The following is a 24,667-nucleotide window of genomic DNA, read 5'->3' on the forward strand; positions in this document are numbered from 1 at the left end:
TACTAAGGGAACATTTCAGGCAAAAACGAGCACAGTAAAGGACAGAAATGGTATGGACCTAACAGAAGCAAAAGATATTAAGTAGAGGTGGCAAGAAGAATATAGAGAAGAACTATATGAAAAAGCTCTTAAGGACCTAGATAACCACAATGGTGTGATCACTGACCTAGAGCCAGACATCCTGGAATGCAAAGTCAAGTGGGCGTTAGGAAATATCACTATGAACAAAGCTAGTGGAGGTGATGGAATTCCAGCTGAGCTATTTCAAATCCTAAATGATGATGCTGTGACAGTGCTGCACTCAAAATGCCAGCAAATTTGGAAAACTCGGCAGTGGACACAGGTTTGGAAAAGGTCAGTTTTCATTCCAATCCCAAAGAAAGGCAATGCCAAAGAATGTTCAAACTACCACACAATTGCACTCATCTCACATGCTAGCAAATTAACATTCAAAATTCTCCAAGCTAGACTTCAACAGTAGAACGGAGATTTCAGCACAAGTAGAACAGAGAACTTCTAGATGTTCAAGCTGGATTTAGAAAAGGCAGAAGAACCAGAGATCAAATTGCCAACATCTGTCAGATCATGGAAAAAGCAACAGATTTCCAGAAAAACATCTGCTTCATTGACTATGCTAAAGTCTTTGATGGTGTGAATCACAACAAATTGGAAAATTCTTAAAGAGATGGGAATACCAGACCGTGTTATCTGCCTCCTGAGAAACCTGTATTCTGGTCAAGAAGCAATAGTTAGAACTGCACATCTAACAGACTGGTTCCAAATTGGAAAAGGAATATGTCAAGGCTGTATATTGTCACCTTACTTATTTTACTTATATGCAGAGTACATCATATGAAATGTTAGACTGGATGAAGCACAAGCTGGAATCAAGATTTCTGGGAGAAATATCAATAACCTCAGATATGCAGATAACACCACCCTTATGGCAGAAAGCAAAGAGGAACTAAAGAGCCTCTTGATGGTGAAAGAGGAGAGTGAAAAAGCTGGCTTAAAACTCAACATTCAAAAAACGAAGATTATGGCATCCAGTCCCATCACTTCCTGGCAAATAGATGGGAAAACAACTGAAACAATGAGAGACTTTATTTTGGGGGGCTCCAAAATCACTGCACATGGTGACTGCAACCATGAAATTAAAAGATGCTTGCTCCTTGAAGGGAAAGCTATGACCAACTGAGACAGCATATTACAAAGCTGAGACATTACTTTACTGACAAAGGTCCATCTAGTCAAAGCAATGGTCTTTCCAGTAGTCATGTATGGATGTGAGAGTTGGACCATAAAGAAGGCTGATCACCAAGGAATTGATGCTTTTGAACTGTGGTGTTGGAGAAAACTCTTGAGAGTCCTTTGGACTGCAGGGAGATCAAACAAGTCCATCCTAAAGGAAATCAGTCCTGAATATTCATTGGCAGGACTGATGCTGAAGCTGAAACTCCAATCCTTTGGCCACCTTATGTGAAGAACTTACCCGTTTGAAAAGAGCCTGATGCTGGGAAAGAGTGAAGGCAGGAGGAGAAAGGGACGACAGAGGATGAGATGGTTGGATGGCATCACTGAATCAATAGACATGATTTTGAGCATGGTCCAGGAGATAGTGAAGGACAGGGAAGCCTGGAGCACTGTATTCCATGGGGCTGCAAAGAGTCAGACACGACTGAGCAACTGAACAACAGTCTCCGTCCACAAAGGGCCCACATTCTAGACAAGGAAGGGTGGAACCTAAGTACTACCAGAAGGACTAAGTAGAAGATAATGTTCTGGACCATACAGAAATTAAGTGCAGAGCCAGTAAACCTGAAGCTGGGTGACACATTTCCAGGTACCCGTTCGGTTATTGGTGCAGGGAAGCATACGAGTGGGAAATTATGCAAGGTGAGCCTAAGGGCAGACTGGGGGAACTAGTGTGTTTTGAACATCATTCTGAACACTTTGGAGAGATCCTCAAGAATTTTAGGATGAGGGGTGGGATAGAAACACATTTAGATTACCAAAAGACCACTTGGCAGCACCATAGTGTTTAATGAAGTAGGGCGAGGTGGAGGCACAGAGACCAGAAGAGAAGCAACTGCGGTCCAGTCATCATAACAACTGCTTTCCATGATGGTGAGGCTCGAACAGTGGCAGCGGATCCAGAGACCAAGGAGACAGTAGGCTAGGGAGGGTGTTGTGGTGGGTGGTTAAAATCTAGCCTGCACTCTCCGCAACTAGATAAAAGCCCAGGCAGCAACGAAGACCCAGCAAAGCCAAAAGGAAATAAATAAATAGATAAAATTAATTTGTAAAACTTCTATGATAAGCCATAGTGGAAAAGAACATGAACAAATGTATATATATGTATGTATAACTCAATCACTTTGCTGTACAGTAGAAATTAACATTACATTGTAAATCAACTATACTTCAATTAAAATATAGATAAACAAACATTAAAAAAAATCTACAGAATCTGGTCACGGGTTATCAGTATGGAGGACGAAGCAGAACTGAGGCTGGACGCATCCGTAAGGGTATGGGGAAATTTCACTGAATATCCTGGGAAACTCCCTAAAGGACTGCTCTGTGTCCCTCATGGGAGTCACAGGAGAGGCCATCAAGTGTGTGCTCTTATAATTGCATATAAAATGCAGCTGAATAGGCAAATCTGTTGAGACTGAAAGTAGAATCCTGGTTGCCAGGGACTGGGAGGGAGGGCAATAGGAAAATGAGTTAATGAATAATAGGGTTTCTCTGGTGAGTGATGACAGCTTTCTGGAATTCAATAGTGGTAATGGTTCCTCAACCTTGAGAATATATTGTGCTTAGTTGCTCAGTCATGTCTGACTCTTTGTGACCCTTTGGACTGTATCCCATTAGGCTCCTCTGTCTATGGAATTTTTCAGGCAAGAAAACTGGAATGGGTTGCCATTAAATGCCACTAAATTGTAAACTTTGAAAAAGCAAATTGTATGGTTTGTGAGTTTTATATATATATATACATATATATATATATATATATACACATGTATATATTTACACACACATATAACCAAGTCTCAGGGCCCAGGTGCCACTAACTAGACCATGTGGGACATCTCCTTGTCTAGGGCCTTTGGACAAGTGCACTGCCCTCTGAACTGGACTCAGCTCATCTCGCTGGAAACCTTTTTTGTTCACCAGTAGAAGCTTTAAGATAGTGGCCTTAGAGCAATGGAGACTCAGATGTAGAGAAAAGATTTGCAGACACAGAGAGGGAAGGAGAGGATGGGATGAATGGAGAGAGTAACGTGGAAACATATATACTGCTGCTGCTGCTGCTAAGTCGCTTCAGTCATGTCCGACTCTGTGCGACCCTATAGACGGTAGCCCACCAGGCTCCCCCATCCCTGGGATTCTCCAGGCAAGAACGCTGGAGTGGGTTGCCATTTCCTTCTCTAATACATGAAAGTGAAAAGTCAAAGTGAAGTCGCTCAGTCGTGTCCAACTCTTAGCGACCCCAGGGACTGCAGCCTACCAGGCTCCTCCGTCCATGGGATTTTGCAGGCAAGAGTACTGGAGTGGGGTGCCATTGCCTTCTCCAAACATATATACTACCATATGTAAAATAGCCAGTGAGCATTTGCTATATGACTCAGGGAGCTCAGTGACTCACAAAGTAGGGCTTTGCAACAATACTGAGGGGTGGGATGGGGTGGGAGGTAGGAGGGAGGTTCAAGAAGGAAGGGACATATGTATACTTACGGATGATTCATGTTAATATGTGGCAAAAACCAACATAATATTGTAAAGCAATTATCCTTCAATTAAAAATGAATCAATTTTTTAAAAAAGATAGGCCGTAATCATATATCCAAAGAAAACTCTAATTCAAAAAGAGGCTTGTATTCCAATGTTCATAGCTGCATTAAAGACATGGAAGTGACCTAAATCTCCATCAAGATATGAGAGGATAAACAAGATGGAGTACACATCTTGTATATACAATAATATAGAATGAAAAGAATGAAATAATGCCATTTGCAGCAACGTGGATGGACCTAGAGATTATCATACTAAGTGAAGTAAGTCAGACAGAGAAAGACAAACATCAAAATGATATCACTTATTGTGGAATCTAAAGTATGGTACAAATGAACTAATTTACCAAACTGAAATGGACTTGCAGACATAGAAAACAAATGTATGGTTATAGGGGGGAGTAGATGGGAGAGGGATAAATTAGAAGTTTCAGATTAGCAGGTACAAGCTACTATATATAAAATAGATAAACAACAAGGTCCTACTGTATTGTACAGGGAACTATGTTCAGTATCTTACAATAAACCATAACAGAAAAGGATCTGAACAAGAATAAGAGATAGAGATAGAAATATATATATATATAATTGAATCACTTTTGTATATACCAAAAATAATGCAACATTGTAAATCAACTGTAGTTTAATAATCTCAATACATAATAATTAATCTTTTTAATTTTTAAAAAAGAAAGTGGGCTTAATAACACTCTTGGTCATCTTCTTCTCTTATCAGCTTCTCTTATCCTTAGAGGGGGAGCCCATTATCTATGGACAAAAATAGGAGGAACAGGGAGAGAAGACAATTATTGCAGCCAGCCCAGATGAACAGTGTCTGCAGTTCTCAGCTGACAAGTGGCCATTTTCTGTAGGCCACTGAGACTCAGTTTGTCAAAGAAATAAACGCACACACAAACACCCAGTTAACCTGTATCCACCAAGGAACTGCGACCTTCATCACTTTTATCTTCATTATGTTTAAAACCTAATGAACTTCTTGATTATGTTAGAAAATAACAACGGTATATTAAAATTCCACTTCAGTAAGATTGGACTGGGTTTTCTTTACTAAAAACTAGAAACCACATGACTTGGGCTAGTGTGACACAGTGACAAGATCATGGGCTTCAAAGTCAGTAAGAGATGAGGCTCACCAGTGGTAGTTTATGGTCTTGCACAAGTTATTTGGAACACCATAAGCCTTTGATTCATAAACTCTAAATTGAGGATAACACCTACCTCAAAATATTAAATGCCATAAAACATGCAAAGTGTCTAGTAGCATTTGGCATGATGTTGTCAATGAACATTACTCCTTCCCTGCTATGACAAAGAGAATGTAGTTCTCTGGTCTCTCTGTTTCTGCCTCTGTCTCCACCCCTTCTTTCCTCCCTCTCTTTCCCTCTCTTCTACCTTCCTCTAAAAATATGGATTGTCTGCATTTTAAGATTCTATAAGACTCTTTGAATGTCTTCTTTAAAAAAAAAAAGGAAAAATACTATATTAATTTTTGCTTGTTTCTCTGAGTCATAGAAACATAAAAAGTGGAAGATTCTGGTAGCTCAGTGATTTTCCATCTCTCACGCATAATAATGTAGCTGATAAGTCTCTCTGGCCGTTTCATCACCACTTTCACCCAAGCTATGTTCAGTTAGGATATCATTTGCATGTTGGCAAGATGATTACTTTAATATGCAGTCATGAAAAAAAAGACAGAACCCAAACAGGAAAATAGAACACCTTTTAAATAACTGCGGCATTAAAAGAGGAACAGTTTTCTTTCATGAGAGTATATTACTTGACCTTCTGCAAAGACAAGTTCATTGGATCTAATTTTAAGGAACCAATTACATTTTTTTTCTATCCAGAGAGATGGTTTGATTTGATTGAAATCTGGTTAGGATGCAAAGAGGCTATTAAAATGATTTTTAGCATTTTTTTCCCCAGAAAGTGATCCATTAATTGCCTGTGAATATTCATCGCTCAAACCTCCTACTCTATCAGGCTCAAACCAGAGTTGTAAGATTATGATGTTTTTATTGATACAATTAATAACAAATGTTACCCATTAGCTTGATTATCGTCAAATTGGACAATTGACAAATGTACTCAGGACTTTACTCCAGTGAATTTAATATAAATACGAGGCAACATATTGACCTGAAAAGATGAAATCAAGAATGTTACTGTAGAAGTAAAAAGTGAAGAAAGCGCTTTACCAAGCTTTGGAAAAATCTACAAATAATGATTTTTAAAATGAATTCTCCTTAGATTTCTCTGACCACAATGCTCAAATAATTTAAGACATCTGTTCAATATATGACATCAATCGAAATGATAAAAGATAGTTTAGAACACCAGATGCGAGAATACCACAAAAAGCAATAATATGCAACATGCAGAGATTAGATTATGAAAAAAAAAATAACCTACCATACCACTTTACTTCACTCCTCATTCTACAACCAAGAATCAAGCTCTGTATAATCAGAAAATCTCAGAAGTAACAGCAATGAAATCTTTCTGCCCTATTGTAATGCTGCAAATTGTAACCTTGAAGAGTGTTCTCAGATGTGTACCAGTGGATCTTAATTGCAAAACAGCATAAGGAATGAGATTTGTAAATACAGTCTAAGGACCTAAAATAAGATTTTAAATCAGGCTACATTAATTTGGAATTCATCCATGTGTTGATGTTTGCCTTTATGTTATTTGAAAGAAAAATCAGAATGTATCCAGGATTTTTCTTTTATTAAAAAAAAAAAAATAGCACCCTTTGATAGCTCGGCTGGTAGGGCAGAGGGCTGCAGAGGTGATTTAAAAAATAAAAACAACAGATGCCTTTTCAAGCTTTAAACAACAAACTTCACTGAGCCTACATGCCCTACATGCACAGTCAGGGTAGGGATGGAAGGAAGGTGAGAAACAGTCAAACAGTGGGACAGACATGGCGACTTGAAAATTAATGGTAGATAGAGAAGAAATCCAGCTCCTTGAGGCCCAGGTAATTACTCTCTGATCCCATTTTACAGATCAGAAACTGAAGCTGAGCAGTTACTTCTGCAAAATCCCACAGCTGAGAATCAGTTCTGAGGGATTTTTCTTTCACCCCTAATGCCCCCATTTTTCCTGTTAGACTGTCTTCAGAAAGACAATGCAAGAGCATAATTTCAAACAGCAGCTGATTAACAAAACCCTTCTATAATTATCCTTCCTCCAACTAGAAAGTAGAATGCTGACCAGGCTGGCTCGAGTGTCCACACCTCCTACTCTTCTCAATGCTCCAAAACAGAGACTGGGGCTTTGGGCTCAGACAGTAAAGAATCTGCCTGCAATGCTGGAGACACGAGTTCTATCCCTGGGTCAGGAATATCCCCTGGAGAAGGAAATGGCAACCCCCTCAAGTATTTTTGCCTGGAGAATTCCATGGACAGAGGAGCCTGGTGGCCTATCATCCATGGGGTTGCAAAGAGTCAGACACGACTGAGTGACTAACACTACTGAGACTGGACTGTTTCCTTGATGCCCCTGGGATATACCAATATGAATAGAGTTCTCAACAGCTAGAAACCAAGATGCCCCCTCCCTCACAGGTCAAAGTCAGCTGTAAGCATCACTGTTAGGCATTGTGTACAGGTTCAGAGACCCACTCAAATATTCTTGCCTGGAGAATCCCAGGGATGGGGGAGCCTGGTGGGCTGCCGTCTATGGGGTGGCACAGAGTTGGACACGACTGAAGCGACTTAGCAGCAGCAGCAGCAGCAGCAGGGGTTCAGAGAAATAGAATACTATTGTTGTTGATAAGATGTTTCCAGGCTGATTAGAAGACAAGGCAGGATCATCCCCCAAACATAAATATAATGAGAATCCCAAGCAACTATGGAGGAAAGTTGAAAGAGCTATTTTTGCTTCAGGACTTTGAGAGAGCCTACATATTAAACTGGGCTTCCCAGATGTCTCAGCAGTGAAGAACCTGCCTTCAGTGCTGGAGACATGGGTTTGATCCCTGGGTTGGGAAGATCCCCTGAAGAAGGGCATGACAACTCACTCCAGTAATCGCATGGACAGAGGAGCCTGGTGGGCTACAGTCTATAGGGTCGTAAAGAGTCAGACACTACTGAAGTGACTGAGCATACACACACATGTTGAGCCACATGAGTGATGGTATAACTCCCCAAATGCATAAGGACATGTGGATCCATCTAGGTGTGAAATAGATGGATGTTTTTACTCCATTCCTTTTCTTCACCCCCTTTCCTGTTTTCAGTGCTTTTAGACCCCTTGTCCTGTTGCTCACCCAGGGTCTCCAGATGCCTAAACCCTGCCTCGACTGTGCAGGATAGTTTTATGCTCAACATCTTTTCCGTTCATTCCTTTCCTTTCCAAACATACTAGTTCTATTTTTCCATTCTCAGTACTCAGCTATCTTCTCGGAAAATTCAAACTTAACTGTCGGATATCCCAAATAAATATTGTGCCTTTACAGTTACTGGGAATTACTTTTGCTGGCAATCAATTTAGGCTGTGTAGATATTTCAAAGAAGATCACAAAAATAAATTCCAAACAAGTGCTTATAATATATTCTTGCTCAGATTCAGACTATATCTAAGGACAATGGTTACCATACCAAACAATCTTAGGAAGTTTCTTGATTAATTTAATTTTACTTAAAAATAGAAAGCAATTAATATTCTTAATGCAGCATCTAATTTGACCTCTGTTCAGTTCTTTTTTTTAAGTTCAACAAAAAATAAAAGACCCAAGTTACCTTGCTTAAATTAGTTAAAAATAATTCATTTTAGACACGAAATGTTTTAAAATTTTGTGTATGACTAAGTAAAAAGAAACTTATTTTGGCTGTATCTTCAAATTTTCCTTGTAATTTACAATTACTGATCCTTGGTAAGTATTGAAAACTGAAATTTCAATGTATTTGAGGTCCCAGAATACTTACATACATATAAAACAAACAAATAGAGGCTTGAAGAAAAATCCTATCTTGGAGAAACTGTGAAAAAAATGGAAGACTAACAAATAATAAATGCTGGAGAAGGTGTGGAGAAAAGGGAACCCTCTTACACGGTTGGGGGGAATGCAAACTAGTACAGCCACTATGGAGAACAGTGTGGAGATTCCTTAAAAAACTGGAAATAGAACTGCCTTATGATCCAGCAATCCCACTGCTGGGCATACACACTGAGGAAACCAGAAGGGAAAGAGACACGTGTACCCCAATGTTCATCGCAGCACTGTTTATAATAGCCAGGACATGGAAGCAACCTAGATGTCCATCAGCAGATGAATGGATAAGAAAGCAGTGGTACATATACACAATGGAGTATTACTCAGCCATTAAAAAGAAAACATTTGAATCAGTTCTAATGAGGTGGATGAAACTGGAGCCTATTATACAGAGTGAAGTAAGCCAGAAGGAAAAACACCAATACAGTATACTAACGCGTATATATGGAATTTAGAAAGATGGTAACAATAACCCGGTGTACGAGACAGCAAAAGAGACAGTGATGTATAGAACAGTTTTATGGACTCTGTGGGAGAGGGAGAGGGTGGGAAGATTTGGGAGAATGACATTGAAACATGTAAAATATCATGTAGGAAACGAGTTGCCAGTCCAGGTTCGATGCACGATACGGGATGCTTGGGGCTAGGGCACTGGGACGACCCAGAGGGATGGTATGGGGAGGGAGGAGGGAGGAGTGTTCAGGATGGGGAACACATGTATACCTGTGGCGGATTCATTTTGATATTTGGCAAAACTAATACAATTATGTAAAGTTTAAAAATAAAATAAAATTTAAAAAAATGGAAGACTAAAGTTGCCATTTAAATTGCATACATCAGAATATAACCAATTTCATGTCACTTTTATAAACGTACATAACAGTTTCATATCCAGTGTGTATGTGCTCAGTCTTTTAATCAAGTATGATTCTTGGCTGCCCCATGGACTATAGCCTGCCAGGCTCCTCTATCCATGGGCTTTTCCATGCAAATTTACTGGAATGGATTGCAATTTCCTCCTCCAGGGGATCAGATACAAATATGAACATTCAGTTCAGTTCAGTCACTCAGTCATATCCAACTCTTTGCGAACCAATGGACTGCAGCTCGTGAGGCCTCCCTGTCCATCACCAACTCCCACAGTTTACTCAAACTCGTGTCCATTGAGTGGGTAATGCCAACCAACCATCTCATCCTCTGTCGTCCCCTTCTCCTCCTGCCCTCAATCTTTCCCAGCATCAGGGTCTTTTCAGATGAGTCAACTTTTCGCATCAGGTGGCCAAAGTATTGGACTTTCAGCTTCAACATCATTCCTTCCAAAGAACACCCAGGACTGATCTCCTTTAGAATGGACTGGTTGGATCTCCTTGCAGTCCAAGGAACTCTCAAGAGTCTTCTCCAACGCCACAGTTCAAAAGCATCAATTCTTTGGCACTCAGCTTTCTTCACAGTCCAACTCTCACATCCATACATGACCACTGGAAAAACCACAGCCTTGACTAGATGGACCTTTGTTGGCAAAGTAATGTCTCTGCTTTTGAATATGCTATCTAGGTTGGTCATAACTTTCCTTCCAAGGAGTAAGCGTCTTTTAATTTCATGGCTGCAAGCACCATCTTCAGTGATTTTAGAGCCCCCAAAAATAAAGTCTGACACTGTTTCCACTATTTCCCCATCTATTTGCCATGAAGTGATGGGACCAGATGCCATGATCTTCGTTTTCTGAATGCTGAGCTTTAAGCCAACTTTTTCACTCTCCTCTTTCACTTTCATCAAGAGGCTCTTTAGTTCCTCTTCACTTTCTGCCATAAGGGTGGTGTCATCTGCATATCTGAGGTTATTGATATTTCTCCCAGCAATCTTGATTCCAGCTTGTGCTTCTTCCAGTCCAGCATTTCTCATAAGTACTCTGCATAGAAGTTAAATAAGCAAGGTGACAATATACAGCCTTGACATACTCCTTTTCCTATTTGGAACCAGTCTGTTGTTCCATGTACAATTCTACCTGTTGCCTCCTGACCTACATATAGGTTTCTCAAGAGGCAGGTCAGGTGGTCTGATATTCCCAGCTCTTCAAGAATTTTCCACTGTTGTTGTGATCCACACAGTCAAAGGCTTTGGCATAGTCAATAAAGCAGAAATAGATGTTTTTCTGGAACTCTCTTGCTTTTTCCATGATCCAGCAGATGTTGGTAATTTGATCTCTGGTTCCTCTGCCTTTTCTAAAACCAGCTTGAACATCTGGAAGTATTCTCCAAGTTAAAGATGTGTAAATAGGCTACTCAGAGAACTATATTTCCCAAATCTTAACCAGCAATATCTGATACCTCATGAAAGTAAAGCATTTTGAAATATAATTACCTTAAGAGACTATGAATTTGGAAAATATTACAACTTTTTAAAGAAAGTACCTTACTATAAGGGCTAAAAATGTCAGTGACCTAGTCATTCTAAATATAAAAATTAAATAGCAAAAATTTATTAGTGTGTCCATCACTCTCTAAGGGACTGGATAATTTTCCTCTAAAAATACAGTCCTATAATGGAGAAGTGATGGTTCTTCCCTATTTTTTTTTTTTTTTTGCATAATTTATGTTTTGGGGTTTTTTTTTTTTGGCTACTCCTCACTGCACATGGGATCTTAATTCCCTGACCAAGGATCAAATTCATGCCACCTAAATTGCAAGCATGGAGCCTTAATCATGGACTGTCAGAGAGTCCCTAGTACTTCTCAATTTTAATGATTCTTTTCATTGTCCCAAGAGTTTGTGTGACTCCCAATTCCGGAATAGTATAGTTACCAAGAGGCCTTCTAGTATTGATCTTTCTTTGTAACAAAACTTTCTTATAGGAAACACAACTTACTGTCCAGTTCTGTGGGATTCTAGTCAACTTCTCATTGTTTTCATCATAAATTAATAAACTGAAATTTTCATATATAAATAAAATCTTTCAGCATCTTTCAGATCTTACTTAGCCTTAACTAAAATGTGAAAATTGAGTTCCAGTACCTGAAAATTGCTGGATATGTGATCAACTTATCAATAAGTAGACACGCTTTGAGTCTCAAACTCAGGACAGCTTCTCTGTCTTTCACTTGGCATTTGCCTCATGAACATGGTCCAATTCATTCAGTTCCGTTGCTCAGTCATATATGACTCTTTATGACCCCATGAACTGCAGCACGCCAGGCCTCCCTGTGCATCACCAACTTTTGGAGTTTACTCAAACTCATCTCCATTGAGTCAGTGATGCCATCCAACCATCTCATCCTCTGTTGTCCCCTCTAGCCTTCAATCTTTCCCAGCATCGGGGTCTTTTCGAACGAGTGAGTTCTTCACATCAGGTGGCCAAAGGATTGGAGTTTCAGCTTCAACATCAGTCCTTCCAATGAATATTCAGTACTAATTTTCTTTAGGATTGACTGGTTGGATCTCCTTGCAGTCCAAGGAACCCTCAAGAATCTTTTCCAACACCTCAGTTCAAAAGCATCGATTCTTTGGTGCTCAGCTTTATTTATAGTCCAACTCTCACATCCATACATGACTACTGGAAAAACCATGGCCTTAACTAGGTGGGCCTTTGTTTACAAAGTAATGTGTCTGCTTTTTAATATGTTATCTAGGTTGGTCATAACTTTCCTTCAAAGGAGTAAGCGTCTTTTTATTTCATGGCTGCAGTCACCATCTGCAGTGATTTTGGAACCCAAAAATATACAGTCTGCCACTGTTTCCACTGTTTCCCCACTATTTGCCATGAACATGGTAAATGTTAATTTTTAAGATTAAGTATCATTCAGTTCAGTTCAGTCGCTCAGTCATGTCCGACTCTTTGTGACCCCATGAATCGCAGCACGCCAGGCCTCCCTGTCCATCACCAACTCCCGGAGTTCACTCAGACTCACGTCCATCGAGTCAGTGATGCCATCCAGCCATCTCATCCTCTGTCGTCCCCTTCTCCTCCTGCCCCCAATCCCTCACAGCATCAGAGTCTTTTCCAATGAGTCAGCTCTTCTCATGAGGTGGCCAAAGTACTGGAGTTTCAGCTTTAGCATCATTCCTTCCAAAGAAATCCCGGGGCTGATCTCCTTCAGAATGGACTGGTTGGATCTCCTTGCAGTCCAAGGGACCCTCAAGAGTCTTCTCCAACACCACAGTTCAAAAGCATCAATTCTTCGGCGCTCAGCCTTCTTCACAGTCCAACTCTCACATCCATACATAACCACAGGAAAAACTATAGCCTTGACTAGATGGACCTTTGTTGGCAAAGTAATGTCTCTGCTTTTGAATATGCTATCTAGGTTGGTCATAACTTTCCTTCCAAGGAGTAAGCGTCTTTTAATTTCATGGCTGCAGTCACCATCTGCAGTGATTTTGGAGCCCCAAAAAATAAAGTCTGACACTGTTTCCACTGTTTACTCATCTATTTGCCATGAAGTGATGGGACCAGATGCCATGATCTTCGTTTTCTGAATGTTGAATTTTAAGCCAACTTTTTCACTCTCCTCTTTCACTTTCATCAAGAGACTTTTGAGTTCCTCTTCACTTTCTGCCATAAGGGTGGCGTCATCTGCATATCTGAGGTTATTGATATTTCTCCCGGCAATCTTGATTCCAGCTTGTGCTTCTTCCAGCCTAGCGTTTCTCATGATGTACTCTGCATATAAGTTAAATAAGTAGGGTGACAATATACAGCCTTGACGTACTCCTTTTCCTATTTGGAACCAGTCTGTTGTTCTATGTCCAGTTCTAACTGTTTCTTTCTGACCTGCATATAGGTTTCTCAAGAGGCAGATCAGGTGGTCTGGTATTCCCATCTCTTGAAGAATTTTCCACAGTTTATTGTGATCCACACAGTCAAAGGCTTTGGCATAGTCAATAAAGTGGAAATAGATGCTTTTCTGGAACTCTCTTGCTTTTTCGATGATCCAGCGGATGCTGGCAATTTGATCTCTGGTTCCTCTGCCTTTTCTAAAACCAGCTTGAACATCAGGAAGTTCAGGGTTCACATATTGCTGAAGCCTGGCTTGGAGAATTTTGAGCATTACTTTACTAGTGTGTGAGATGAGCGCAATTGTGCAGTAGTTTGAGCAGTCTTTGGCATTGCCTTTCTTTGGGATTGGAATGAAAACAGACCTTTTCCAGTCCTGTGGCCACTGCTGAGTCTTCCAAATTTGCTGGCATATTGAATGTAGCACTTTCACAGCATCATCTTTCAGGATTTGAAATAGCTCAAGTGGATTTTTTGCATACATGTTTAGGACTAATTTCAGTTGTTTTATTCTCACTTTTGGAAAAATAAATCATTCACAGTATTTACACTGATGTCTTAAGAAAAAAACTGTAATCCAGTAAATTTTAATAGTGTGTGTCAGACATCATTTAAGAAGGGAATTGGGCTCTGAAATCAGTCAGTAAATGAAAGAAAGTAACTCCCAAAACATTATGGGGCTCCCTTTCTGGACCTATAAGTTCTGTATATAGGATAAAGCTATATATAGGATAAAGCTGTTGATAAGAGCTGTTTGCTCTTGGACAAACAGAACATGCTTAATTTATAACCCACTTACTCATGGCTACCAAAACCTGTGACCTGTTGCCTTTTAAAAAACTGTAGAGGGATTTGCCTGGCAGTCCACTGGTTAGGACTCCACGCTTCCAATGCAAGGGTCTTGGGTTCTATTCCAAGTTGGGATCTAAGATCTGGCAAGCTGCATGGCAAGGCCTCACGCATCTCAAAACAAAACAAAAAACAAAAAAAACAAACAAAAAATGGTAAAAATTTGGAGCCAGGTGATAATTTAGTGATAATTAAGCTGGATTTTCCTTGGTGGCTCAGACAGTAAAGCATCTGCCTACAATGCAGGAGACCTGGGTTCAATCCCTGGGTCAGCAGGATCTCTTGGAGAAGAAAATGTCAACCCACTCCAGTATTCTTGCCTGGAAAATCCCATAGACAGAGGAACCTGGGTAGGCTACAGTCCATGGGGTCTCAAAGAGTCAGACACGACTGAGCTTCACTCACTTTAAGCTTCAGGAGACCTGGGATCCACCCTTGGGTTGGGAAGATCCCCTGGAGAAGGAAATGGCAACCCATTCCAGTATTCTATTCCTGCTTAGAGAATTCCATGGACAGAGGAGCCTGGTGGGCTACAGTAGAATTACAGAGTTGGACACAGCTGAGTGACTAACACTAAGCCCTATGCTAAATCTTTCTGAAAAAGGGGGTTGTGAGAAGTTCCAGGGCTTGCCTGCAATCACACTATCTCCCAGGAGTAAACCGGACCCTTCACTGTAGAATTAGAGCTGCCTACAGCCCTAGCCTTCTTTCCATTTTAACTTGCACTGATGTACACAACTCATGTACTTTAATCCTCTGTGACTTCATCACTTAGAAGCATTATATTGAGCAGAGGTAAATAATTATTTTATGTGGATCTAATTAAGTTCAAACTAACTTGCATTTGCCCCAGACCTTCTTTGTTCCTTGGAGTCAGCCTAATAGGAGCAATTGAATCTCTTCAGTTCGACGTGTATTTGGGAGGCATAGGCATCTGTCTACTTGGGGTAGGAGAGAAAGGACCACCACTTGGCTGAGCAGAAAGTTTCAGTTGCTAGAAAAAAGTGGACCAGAACTAAGACATTCCAACTCACACGATAAAGGAATCACCCATAGCAAAGCTAGTTGGAAACCAGGTTTACATTCACTGTCTTTACTTTTAGGTTAAAAAGAAAAAACAAAACTCTCTGAAGAATTGCCATCCTGTGGTAAGTAGAATATGTATTGCTTCATTTTAAATAGTCCTAAATTGTAGCTAAAGAATCTTTTTTCACAAGAGATCAACATTACATGAAGAATGACTCTTATCTAGAATGTATCCTACCATATATGAAAATAACTTATGAAGTATAGTAGTTTTCCAGTTTTTTGATTTTTGTTTTTAATTTTTTGGTGCAGCATGGGGCATCTTAGTTTCTTGGCCAGGGGTGGAAGCTGGCACTTCTCACACTGGAAGTATAGTCGTAATCGTTGTACCTCCAGGGAAGTCCTCCAAACATTTCTTTTAATATCTTTTAAATAATTAACTATAGGTTAGACTTTAAGTGGAGTCACAGATATTTATCTTTATTTGGTAAATAGGTTTGCCTACTATTTCTTCTTCACAAATTCAATGTAACTCACCTGTTCTGTTCCTCAAAAATACAGCAGGGCTATGAGAGAGAGCAGATGGCTCTGGGCAATTTGCCTGTGGGGACAGTTCAGTCCGAGAAGTGTGTCATTAGGATCTTATAGTGTGAAGGACAACTCCTTCACCTCAAGCTAAACTAATGTCTGATGCTAGGCAGACAATCTTGAAGTCACTGCTGAACTTTCAGGACTCTCTTTGGAATTAATGCATAACTCTTCTTAATATCCATTTACTCATAGAAACATTTATCGGTCAACTATAAGCCAAATATTGTGCTAGGTGTTAAGAATACCAAATCAAATACAACAGGACTCTTGCCCTAAAGAGATCATAGTCTGGTTCCAGGTTCTTATTTAGTCCAACACACCAGTGTCACTTAAAGCTGGTTTCCATTCTGATTGATTGACACCCATGTCCTACTGATGCTTACATGTTTTAAATATCTTCTAGCACCTTGCAGTCTATAATTGCAAATTGTAGGAGCATGGAAGAACTTAAAAACATGCCACTGAGATTCAATAGACACGCATACAAGGTCCAGTGGAAGACTTGAATAAGGAGTGGTGAAATTCACATGATGACAAGCAAGGAGGCTTCACAGAGAAGATGATATTAGAACCTTAAAAAATGAAGTTTTGGAGTGAGGGTGGGAATGGAGGAAGGAACTTGGAGGAGTAGGAGAAGTCTGGGCATCACCAGAATTACCAGGACAGACTCCTTCTTGGTTTCCCTGGTGGCTCAGTGCTAAAGAATCTGTCTGCAATGTAGGAGACATGACCTAGACATTTCCTGGATTGGGAATATCCCCTAGAGAAGGAAATGGCAACTAAATCCAGTATTCTTGCCTGGAAAATTCCATGGACAGAGGAGCCTAGTGGGCTGCAGTCCAAGGGATCACAGGGAGTCAGATATGACTGAGTGACTGAAAAACAACAACTCCATCTTACTGAATAATATTTGGAAGCACTCCAGTACTATTAGCACAAGGTATATAATATAGTTTTAATAATTAAATACAGCAATTTCATTTTGGAAAGATAAGACTACTTTTCATGATTTTCCAAAACATTCAAGGATATTTGAGAGCATTGGTTTAAAATAAATAAATAGGGTAAGAAAGCAGTAAATAACTTGAGAATAGGAAAGACTGTCGTTCAAAAAATTTTAAAGAGCTTCTTAGAAGGACCGTCCTCTAACTGCCCCGTTCCTGGTTGCTGGTCTCCACTAGTCATTTAATTCTGACTAAGGATGCTCAGGAGAAATTGTGGGGAACATGTCTTTTGGCTGCCTGCCAGCCTCCAAACTGAAGATGATAAAAACACTAAAGTACAATAATAATGGTAAATTATTCTGTCTTGTTCCAAATGATTTTAATTTTTTTTTGGAGAGCTTTCAAATGCTTTTGGATTAAGAAAATGATTGCAATCCTAAATTTTAGGAACGTGACAAAACTTAAAATGATCCTATTAATTTAAAGTTGCGGTATCTTCATTCTTAACACATGTTATTTTACAAGTGCTTGCATATTTCGAGGCCTAAATAGATTTTTTTCCAAATGTTCTTAGGGCCCTAACTTCTTTATTGTAACAGAAATAATAGAGACTCTTACTTAAATGTAGAAATTGAATATATATGCAAATACCCAATAGCAGAAAATGTTGTATATTAGCTTGTTAGTTCAATTACATTTTGTGAGTAAACAAATTTAGAGCTTATGAATGATACCAGATGGGGAACTCAAAGTATCAGTGTTTGCTGTATTTTGTCTGCAAAGATAGTTACTGAGGAAGCTTACCCAACACCATGCCTCAACTCTGACCTCCAGAGGCCTTTCTAAGAATGACAGAGGGTTTCTAACATTTAATCATTGACTGAATCTAGACAGTTAGCGAGGGGGAAGATGCTGTATAGCTTGGTGCTCTGTGTTGACTTAGCTGAGTGGGCGGGGGAGGGTGGAATGGAGGCTTAAGAAGGAGGGGATATATATATTCACACAACATATCTAATTCACACAGCTGTATAGCAAAAACTAACACAACATTGAAAAGAAATTATACTTGAATAATAAAACTTTTAAGATTATTTAAAAGCTATCGAATTTGTCCAGGCTTCCCAGGTGGTTCAGTGGTAAAGAATCCACCTGCCGTTGCAGGAGACGCAAGAGATGCCAGTTTGATTCCTGAGTCCGGGAGATCACCTGGAGAAGGAAATGGCAATCCATTCCAGTATTCTTGCCTGTAAAATTCCATGGACAAAAGAGCCTGGTGGGCCACAGCCCATGGGGTCACAAAAGAGTCAGACATACCTTAGCACTAAACAACAACAACAAGCATTCCCAAGATATATAGAATATGAGTCCCACAAATATGAATATGATCAGATTTGAGGACTTGTTATTATGGCCAAATACCTTGCTGAGTATGACATTGTGATTTACAAGAAATATATGTAGAAACAAAACTAAAGCAGAGACACTTATGTTGGAGGAAAAAAGGAGCGGGCGACACAGGTGCATTAAAGAAAAGCAAAACTTAACCTTATCTGACATAAACCACAGGAAATTGACAGCTGTTCTCAGAAATCAGCAGAGGACAGCCAGACAATCTACAAACGCCAAGTCTGCTCACACCACCTCTGAGCTTCCTTGTTCCCCTTCTTTGTTCCCCTTAGTAGGCTGGACTGATTCAAAAAGAAAGAAGACCATCAGGTGAACAGTCAGGTGAAAAAGACAAATAATTCCATTTAACCCATAAAAACCCTTCAGTCTGTAAACAGCCAGGAACTCAATGCTCCCATAGCTTTGAGTTTCCCTGTTTGTAGGTCGAAACCCTTGCCATAAACTCATCTTTCAGCTTTGTTTCACTTAGTATGCAGAGTTTGGTTTTTCACATTCAGATGACCAAAATATATTTCTTATATATACTTGAGCTTCACCCATGGTCTCTAGTTCACAGCTCCCCAAACCTTTGGAATTTCCTGAATGAGGGGCAAGAGCAAAGGAAGCATCTTTTGTTATAACATTTGGTCTCTTGTTCTCAGTTTCTGGAAACACTTTAGAGCCACAGAGGTAAAGTAGGTGTCTTGTTATTTGTAACAAGCCCTCTGTCATCACTGTATTTATGTTAAGGATGTGACTTTGGGATAGCACATAAGGATAGGGGCTGGTTGCCAGAGGAATAATTGAAAACCAACTAATTTTTCCAAAGTTAGTTCCACTTTCTTACATCTTCCCTACCAATTCCTCTAGTAGTGAAATAAAATCAAACAAATTTACTTAAATATAGTCAAACCAAAGATGGCAAAGAATATTTTCTAAGCAGGGCAAGAAACCGGAAGGAATGATTGGCCAAATCATCAAAAATTTACTTTTTTCAAAGATGTTGCTAAAATCAAGCAGTCCCTATAGTGTGTGAAGTCGTTCAGTTGCTAGGTCACGTCCAACTCTTTGCAACACAATGGACTGTAGCATGACAGGCTCCTTTGTCCTCCACTATCTCCTGGAATTTGCTCAGTTCATGTCCATTGAGTCAGTGATGCTATCTAACCATCTCATCCTCTGCGGGCCCCTTCTCCTTTGGCCTTCCATCTTTCCCAGCATCAGGATCTTCTCCAATAAGTAAGCTCTTCATATCAGGTGGCCAAAGTATTCGAGCTTCAGTATTGGTGCTGGGGGCACCTCTAAAGTGATGGGACTGCTCAGAATTCATTAAGAAGTCAATTCTGAATGGGGATGAATAAGAACAGAATGAGACAATCTTGCTCAAGAAGTCAAATGTACACTCAAACTCTATGTGTTTCCACACCAGAATGAGAGGATGGTACCGAGAACCCCACGAATCAGCTTCCACAGCCCCCAGCAACGAGCGCAGATAAGAAGTTGGAGAAGAGTTGTTCTTGGAATATCAAGCCCTCTCTTTCTTTGGGAGAAAATAGTATACACCGGCCATAATAGGAAAGATTAACAAATCTATTTTAAAGGATGTTTAGTGAGGTGTATCTCTGGTGTTAAAGCTATGCCTGTTAGTATAATTAAAAGAGTAAAATTTTAATCTCTTTATAAACACTTTCTCACAAATAACTAAAGAGACAAGAGGATGTGTTACCCTCTTCTGCTCCAGTAGAGAAGACTCCCTTCCCACGAGAGACATGAGGGTAGTGAGGGTATGATTCGCCATGAGATTAATTTCCCATCTCTTTCATTACAATTTGCTTCTCTCAGTTGGGAGGATCATTTCGATTTTTGGTAAACATTTTTAAAAAATCAGCTAATGTTTTGCCAAGTCTGTAGGGATTAGTCAATTAACACACAATATGATCATTAGCTGGAAGCAGCTTTTGGAATAATCTTGAATTAAATAAATTAGTTATTTTATTTTAATGGAGAGAGAAAAATATTTTCCTATGGAATAAATTTTTTTAATTGATTTCTTCTCAAAGCTGTAAGATGTTACCATTCACATCTCGCCTCTGCTTTACAGCTAAACATCACTTTTTTCATTAGGAGAAGGAAATTATGACTAGTACTCAACAGTAGGAATATTGCCTGGAAAAATGATTGTTTATCTCATTAAGGCTTTCAAAATGACTTCTGAGATGATGATATGTTATTTTACATTCCAGGAAAAGAAGAGACAACTGTAACTATAGTTACCAAGGGTATCAGGGCCCTCTGATTTCCAGAATAGCCTCCAGACTAAGTATTTCTTCAAGGGAGTTATCATGTAAACACACTGAGGGGCACGAGGTTAGAGAAGACTTTAAATGCACCTGTCACATTTTAATATGCAACAGTTCTTCATTTTTTTCATAAAACACTATGTACTTTGAAACCCCCCTTAAGAGATATGCTCCCTCGAGATGTCTAGACAAAAACTGTTAGATGGTCTTAGTTCTAGTACAACAGGTATTTATTTTCTAGACTTTGCATGTCCAGGATGGAATGCTCATAGATGGCCTTAATTTTTAACTGGAAAGAGGGAGTTTCCTATTGTTTCAGAAGACAAAAAGGATAATGTCCGACTCCCCTTGCCTCTAGAAAACACTCCCACTACTTACTTTATGGATATAAAATTCCAGTGTGCTAGGTAACTTCTGGAATTAGCGTGACTTTCCCTGGGGCTGTGCTATAGGCTGTGTTTTATTTATTCTACATATTGATGAACTCAACCTATTTGACTTATTCAGAGTGTATAAGAACACAGGATTTAAAATCAGGTACCTGGACTTGAACACTGGATACTTCATTTACTAGATATGTGAATATGTCCAAGTTACTTGTCAAACTCTATTTTCCCATCTGTAAAAAGGAGAAAATAGTAGTGTCTTCCTCAAAGGTCAGTTTTGAGGATTAAATGAGATAACTCTCCAAGGCTTAGTATCTTCCAAGATTTCTCTACCAGTGTTTAGAAAGGAGAAGATAATCTTTCTCATTTTCCAAGATAATCAATAAGAAATAATTCTTTAAACATACACACATACATCTCCAAAGGAGAGAGGTGAAATCTAGAGTCAGTATGATATTGAAGAAACTATTTTCCTTAAAAAAGCAAAGTACAAAGTTCATAACCCATAGAGGTAACAGCCTGATATTATTAGGCACAGCAGCATGAGTTTCCTTTTGTTCATATATTTGATACATATATTACAGCCCTAACCTTGGGCTCTCCATCCTGGTAGGGTTTTGATTCTCTTTGAAAATGAAGGTGAAAGTCTTTGGAGAACTTCAGTTATTGCAAATGCCTTACCCAAAGCTGAGGGGAACCAAGGACTGTACCCAGGGCCACTGTTGCTTCTTTGTCAGGAGCCAGTAGAAGTCTTAGAAGTTTTAGTGCACAGACCGATTCTTGTTTTTCAGGCCAAATTATTGAGTTAATATTATTAGATGTAATAAGTTTCAGTTCATTCCTTTTAAATTTTCTAGGCATAAATGTAACACTAAATTATGATAATGCCAATGCTTCTTATCTAATATGTATTCATGAACACATTCTTTGATGGAGCAATTTTATATATACATTTTCATTATTGACATCATTTTTAAAAAATGCACATTCAAATATTGGACAAAAATATTTGTTTTTTTAAAATGACCCTTAGTTTAAATAGAAAGAAATTTCAAATCACACAAAAAAGAATAATAAAATAATTTTATTCACTCAAGTAAAAGTCAAAAAATATAAAAAGAAGAATATAAAGAAGACAGCAGAGTAAAAATTAAATAGGGTTTCTGCTTCTGGACTTGACAGAACAAACTGGTTCAAGTATTGCCTCTGATGCTATAAACAACTATTATACTGTAGAAAATATGTAAAATAACCATTATCAGGAATTAAACAACAGACAGCACAACATTGGGATTCTCCAAAAAGAAAAACATACAAGCTGAGCGTCATGATAGCCCTAGATCTCTGTTTAGAGGTTAATTTTCTATTTGGGACTCAAGGAGGAGTAACAGGCATTAAGGAAGCAGAGATTGAAGTTCCAAGTTGCTGAAGGGACTGGCTTTTAAATGGAAGTTACCAGCCGGCAGTTGGCAGAGAAATTGAAGGTGGGTTATTGGCTTGAATATGCTCAAGATGAGACTTTCGGAACCTTAGCGGAGATTGTCTGCTATAGGGCTGCCTTTTGGTTCAACGAATTCTGTAAAGGCATTTTCCAAGTAATTTACATTCATTTGAAGCTGAACACGGGGAAGATATTATTAAAAATTATCTTCACCCAACCTAATCAGAAAATTTAAATAAACATAGAAGCTTATTAGATGGAGAAACTAAATGAGAAAATCATTCATTTTGCAAAATAACATAGAATGCACAACAATCAGGCCCATTTGTAATATTACACATAAAGACACTTGATGAAATGTCTTTAAGCTTGTTTCAAGAACCATCTCCTAGTAAGTCATATTCAAATTATATCTCAAGTTTAGAGATTCTTAGCTAATAAATATGGCACGTGACTCATTTCTCATTTGTGTGCATCAGTTCTGTTCTTATTTTGCTGGACTATCAAAGCAAGAAAAACCAGAGACTAGTACTTATGACTCTTGGTTTCTTTACATGTAAACTAGAGGCAAATAACGGTGGCACTCAAATACAAAAGCTACTGAATAAATATGTTTTGATTATTTGAGCTTATACTGCCAAAAAGGGCTATAAACTGCATACAAATTATAGTTTTATTATATTGTCCTGATTAACTCATTCAACAAACTATTTTTTAATGTTAACATATGGCAATATTGTTTTGGGAAGACGAATTAAGCAGTGAACAAAACTAACAAAAATCTTAGCCCTTATGGTGTTTGAAGATAATCGTAGTAAGAAAAGTTAACAGTACTTACAGGGTTGAGTTTGCTTATTTTATTTTTTCCTGGCTAATATTTTTAAGAATAAGTTACCCTTGTGATTTTTTTTCATTCTTTGGCTTTATTCCTTATCTTAACAATTTAGGCTGCTTGTTATAGCATTTGATTCATTCATGATAGTCATGTATCTGCACTTCCCTGATAGCTCAGTTGGTAAATAATCCACCTGCAGTGCAGGAGACCTGGGTTCAATCCTTGTGGTTCAGCTGGTAAGGAATCTGCCTGCAATGCAGGAGACCTGGGTTCAATCCCTGGGTAGGGAAGATCCGCTGGAGAAGGGAAAGGCCACCCACTTCAGTATTCTAGCTTGAAGAATTCTGCCTGGGTTGCAAAGAGTCAGACATGACTGGGCAACTTTCACTTTTAGTCAAGTATCAATAAATAGTTTTAAACATGTATAATATACTTGAGACTTTATACATACCGAGAATTTACTCTGAAAAATAATTCAAAATGGATAAAAGTATTTCACCAAAAGGACATTCATCACAGGTTTATTAAAGCAGATTTTATTTTGTTTATTTTGTTTATACATATATTTAAATTTTTCTACAATGGTGACTTTTGTTAGAAAAAGAATATTATTTTTAATTCGTTAAATGTAATTCCTTATACCATCAATAGAAAATTAGGTCATGAATAAATAAACATAAAACTTTTAAAGCTTTTAAAGTAACATTTTTTTGAACTTAGAAGTCTATATGTATGCCTATACCCTAAGCAAATTATGAAATTTGTGGAGGCATCTTTGGCTGAAAAATCAGGACATTTCATAAAGCAATGGACTGGAGAAAAACCTTTTTTGTGAAATATTCCTTGGGTAATCAAGTTTTAACTTAATACTTTTTGATGTGCACTGCTATATGTTTTTACATGAATGAGAGAGTTAATTCTTAGGCAGGTTGATAAGAAGTCTGGGGTCCCCACGGAGGAGAAAGGGGTCTGAGGCACTTGAGAAGGAGAAAAGAACAAACTTTTTTTCTACATTCCTTCATCTTAGTCACATAAAACTTTTTTTTTTTTCTTTAAGCCCAGAGCTAATGATTACACAACAAAACAACTCATCTTGCTCAAGGATATGTTTTTCCTTAAACTCTGTACCAGTGATTATGTAACAACAGTATATCCTGCTCAGTTCAGTTCAGTTCACTCAGTTATGTCCAACTCTTTGCGACCCCATGGACCACAGCACAACAGGCCTCCCTGTCCATCACCAACTCCCGGAATTTACTCAAATGAACACATTGAGTCGGTGATGCCATCCAACCATCTCATCCTGTCATCCCCTTCTC

At 38.8% G+C, this 24,667-nt stretch overlaps 1 protein-coding gene across 1 annotated transcript in view; it reads left to right on the forward strand.

Moving 5' to 3' along the window:
• Positions 1 to 2,489: 2,489 nt before the first annotated feature.
• Positions 2,490 to 24,667, forward strand: part of LOC139182589 (craniofacial development protein 2-like) — a 44,998-nt gene continuing 22,820 nt past the window's right edge. The window contains 1 exon segment of the mRNA XM_070787133.1: positions 2,490 to 2,531. Coding sequence (XP_070643234.1) covers positions 2,490 to 2,531 — 42 coding nt within the window.

Source organism: Bos indicus, chromosome 4 (assembly GCF_029378745.1).
Source record: "Bos indicus isolate NIAB-ARS_2022 breed Sahiwal x Tharparkar chromosome 4, NIAB-ARS_B.indTharparkar_mat_pri_1.0, whole genome shotgun sequence".
Lineage (NCBI taxonomy): Eukaryota > Metazoa > Chordata > Mammalia > Artiodactyla > Bovidae > Bos > Bos indicus.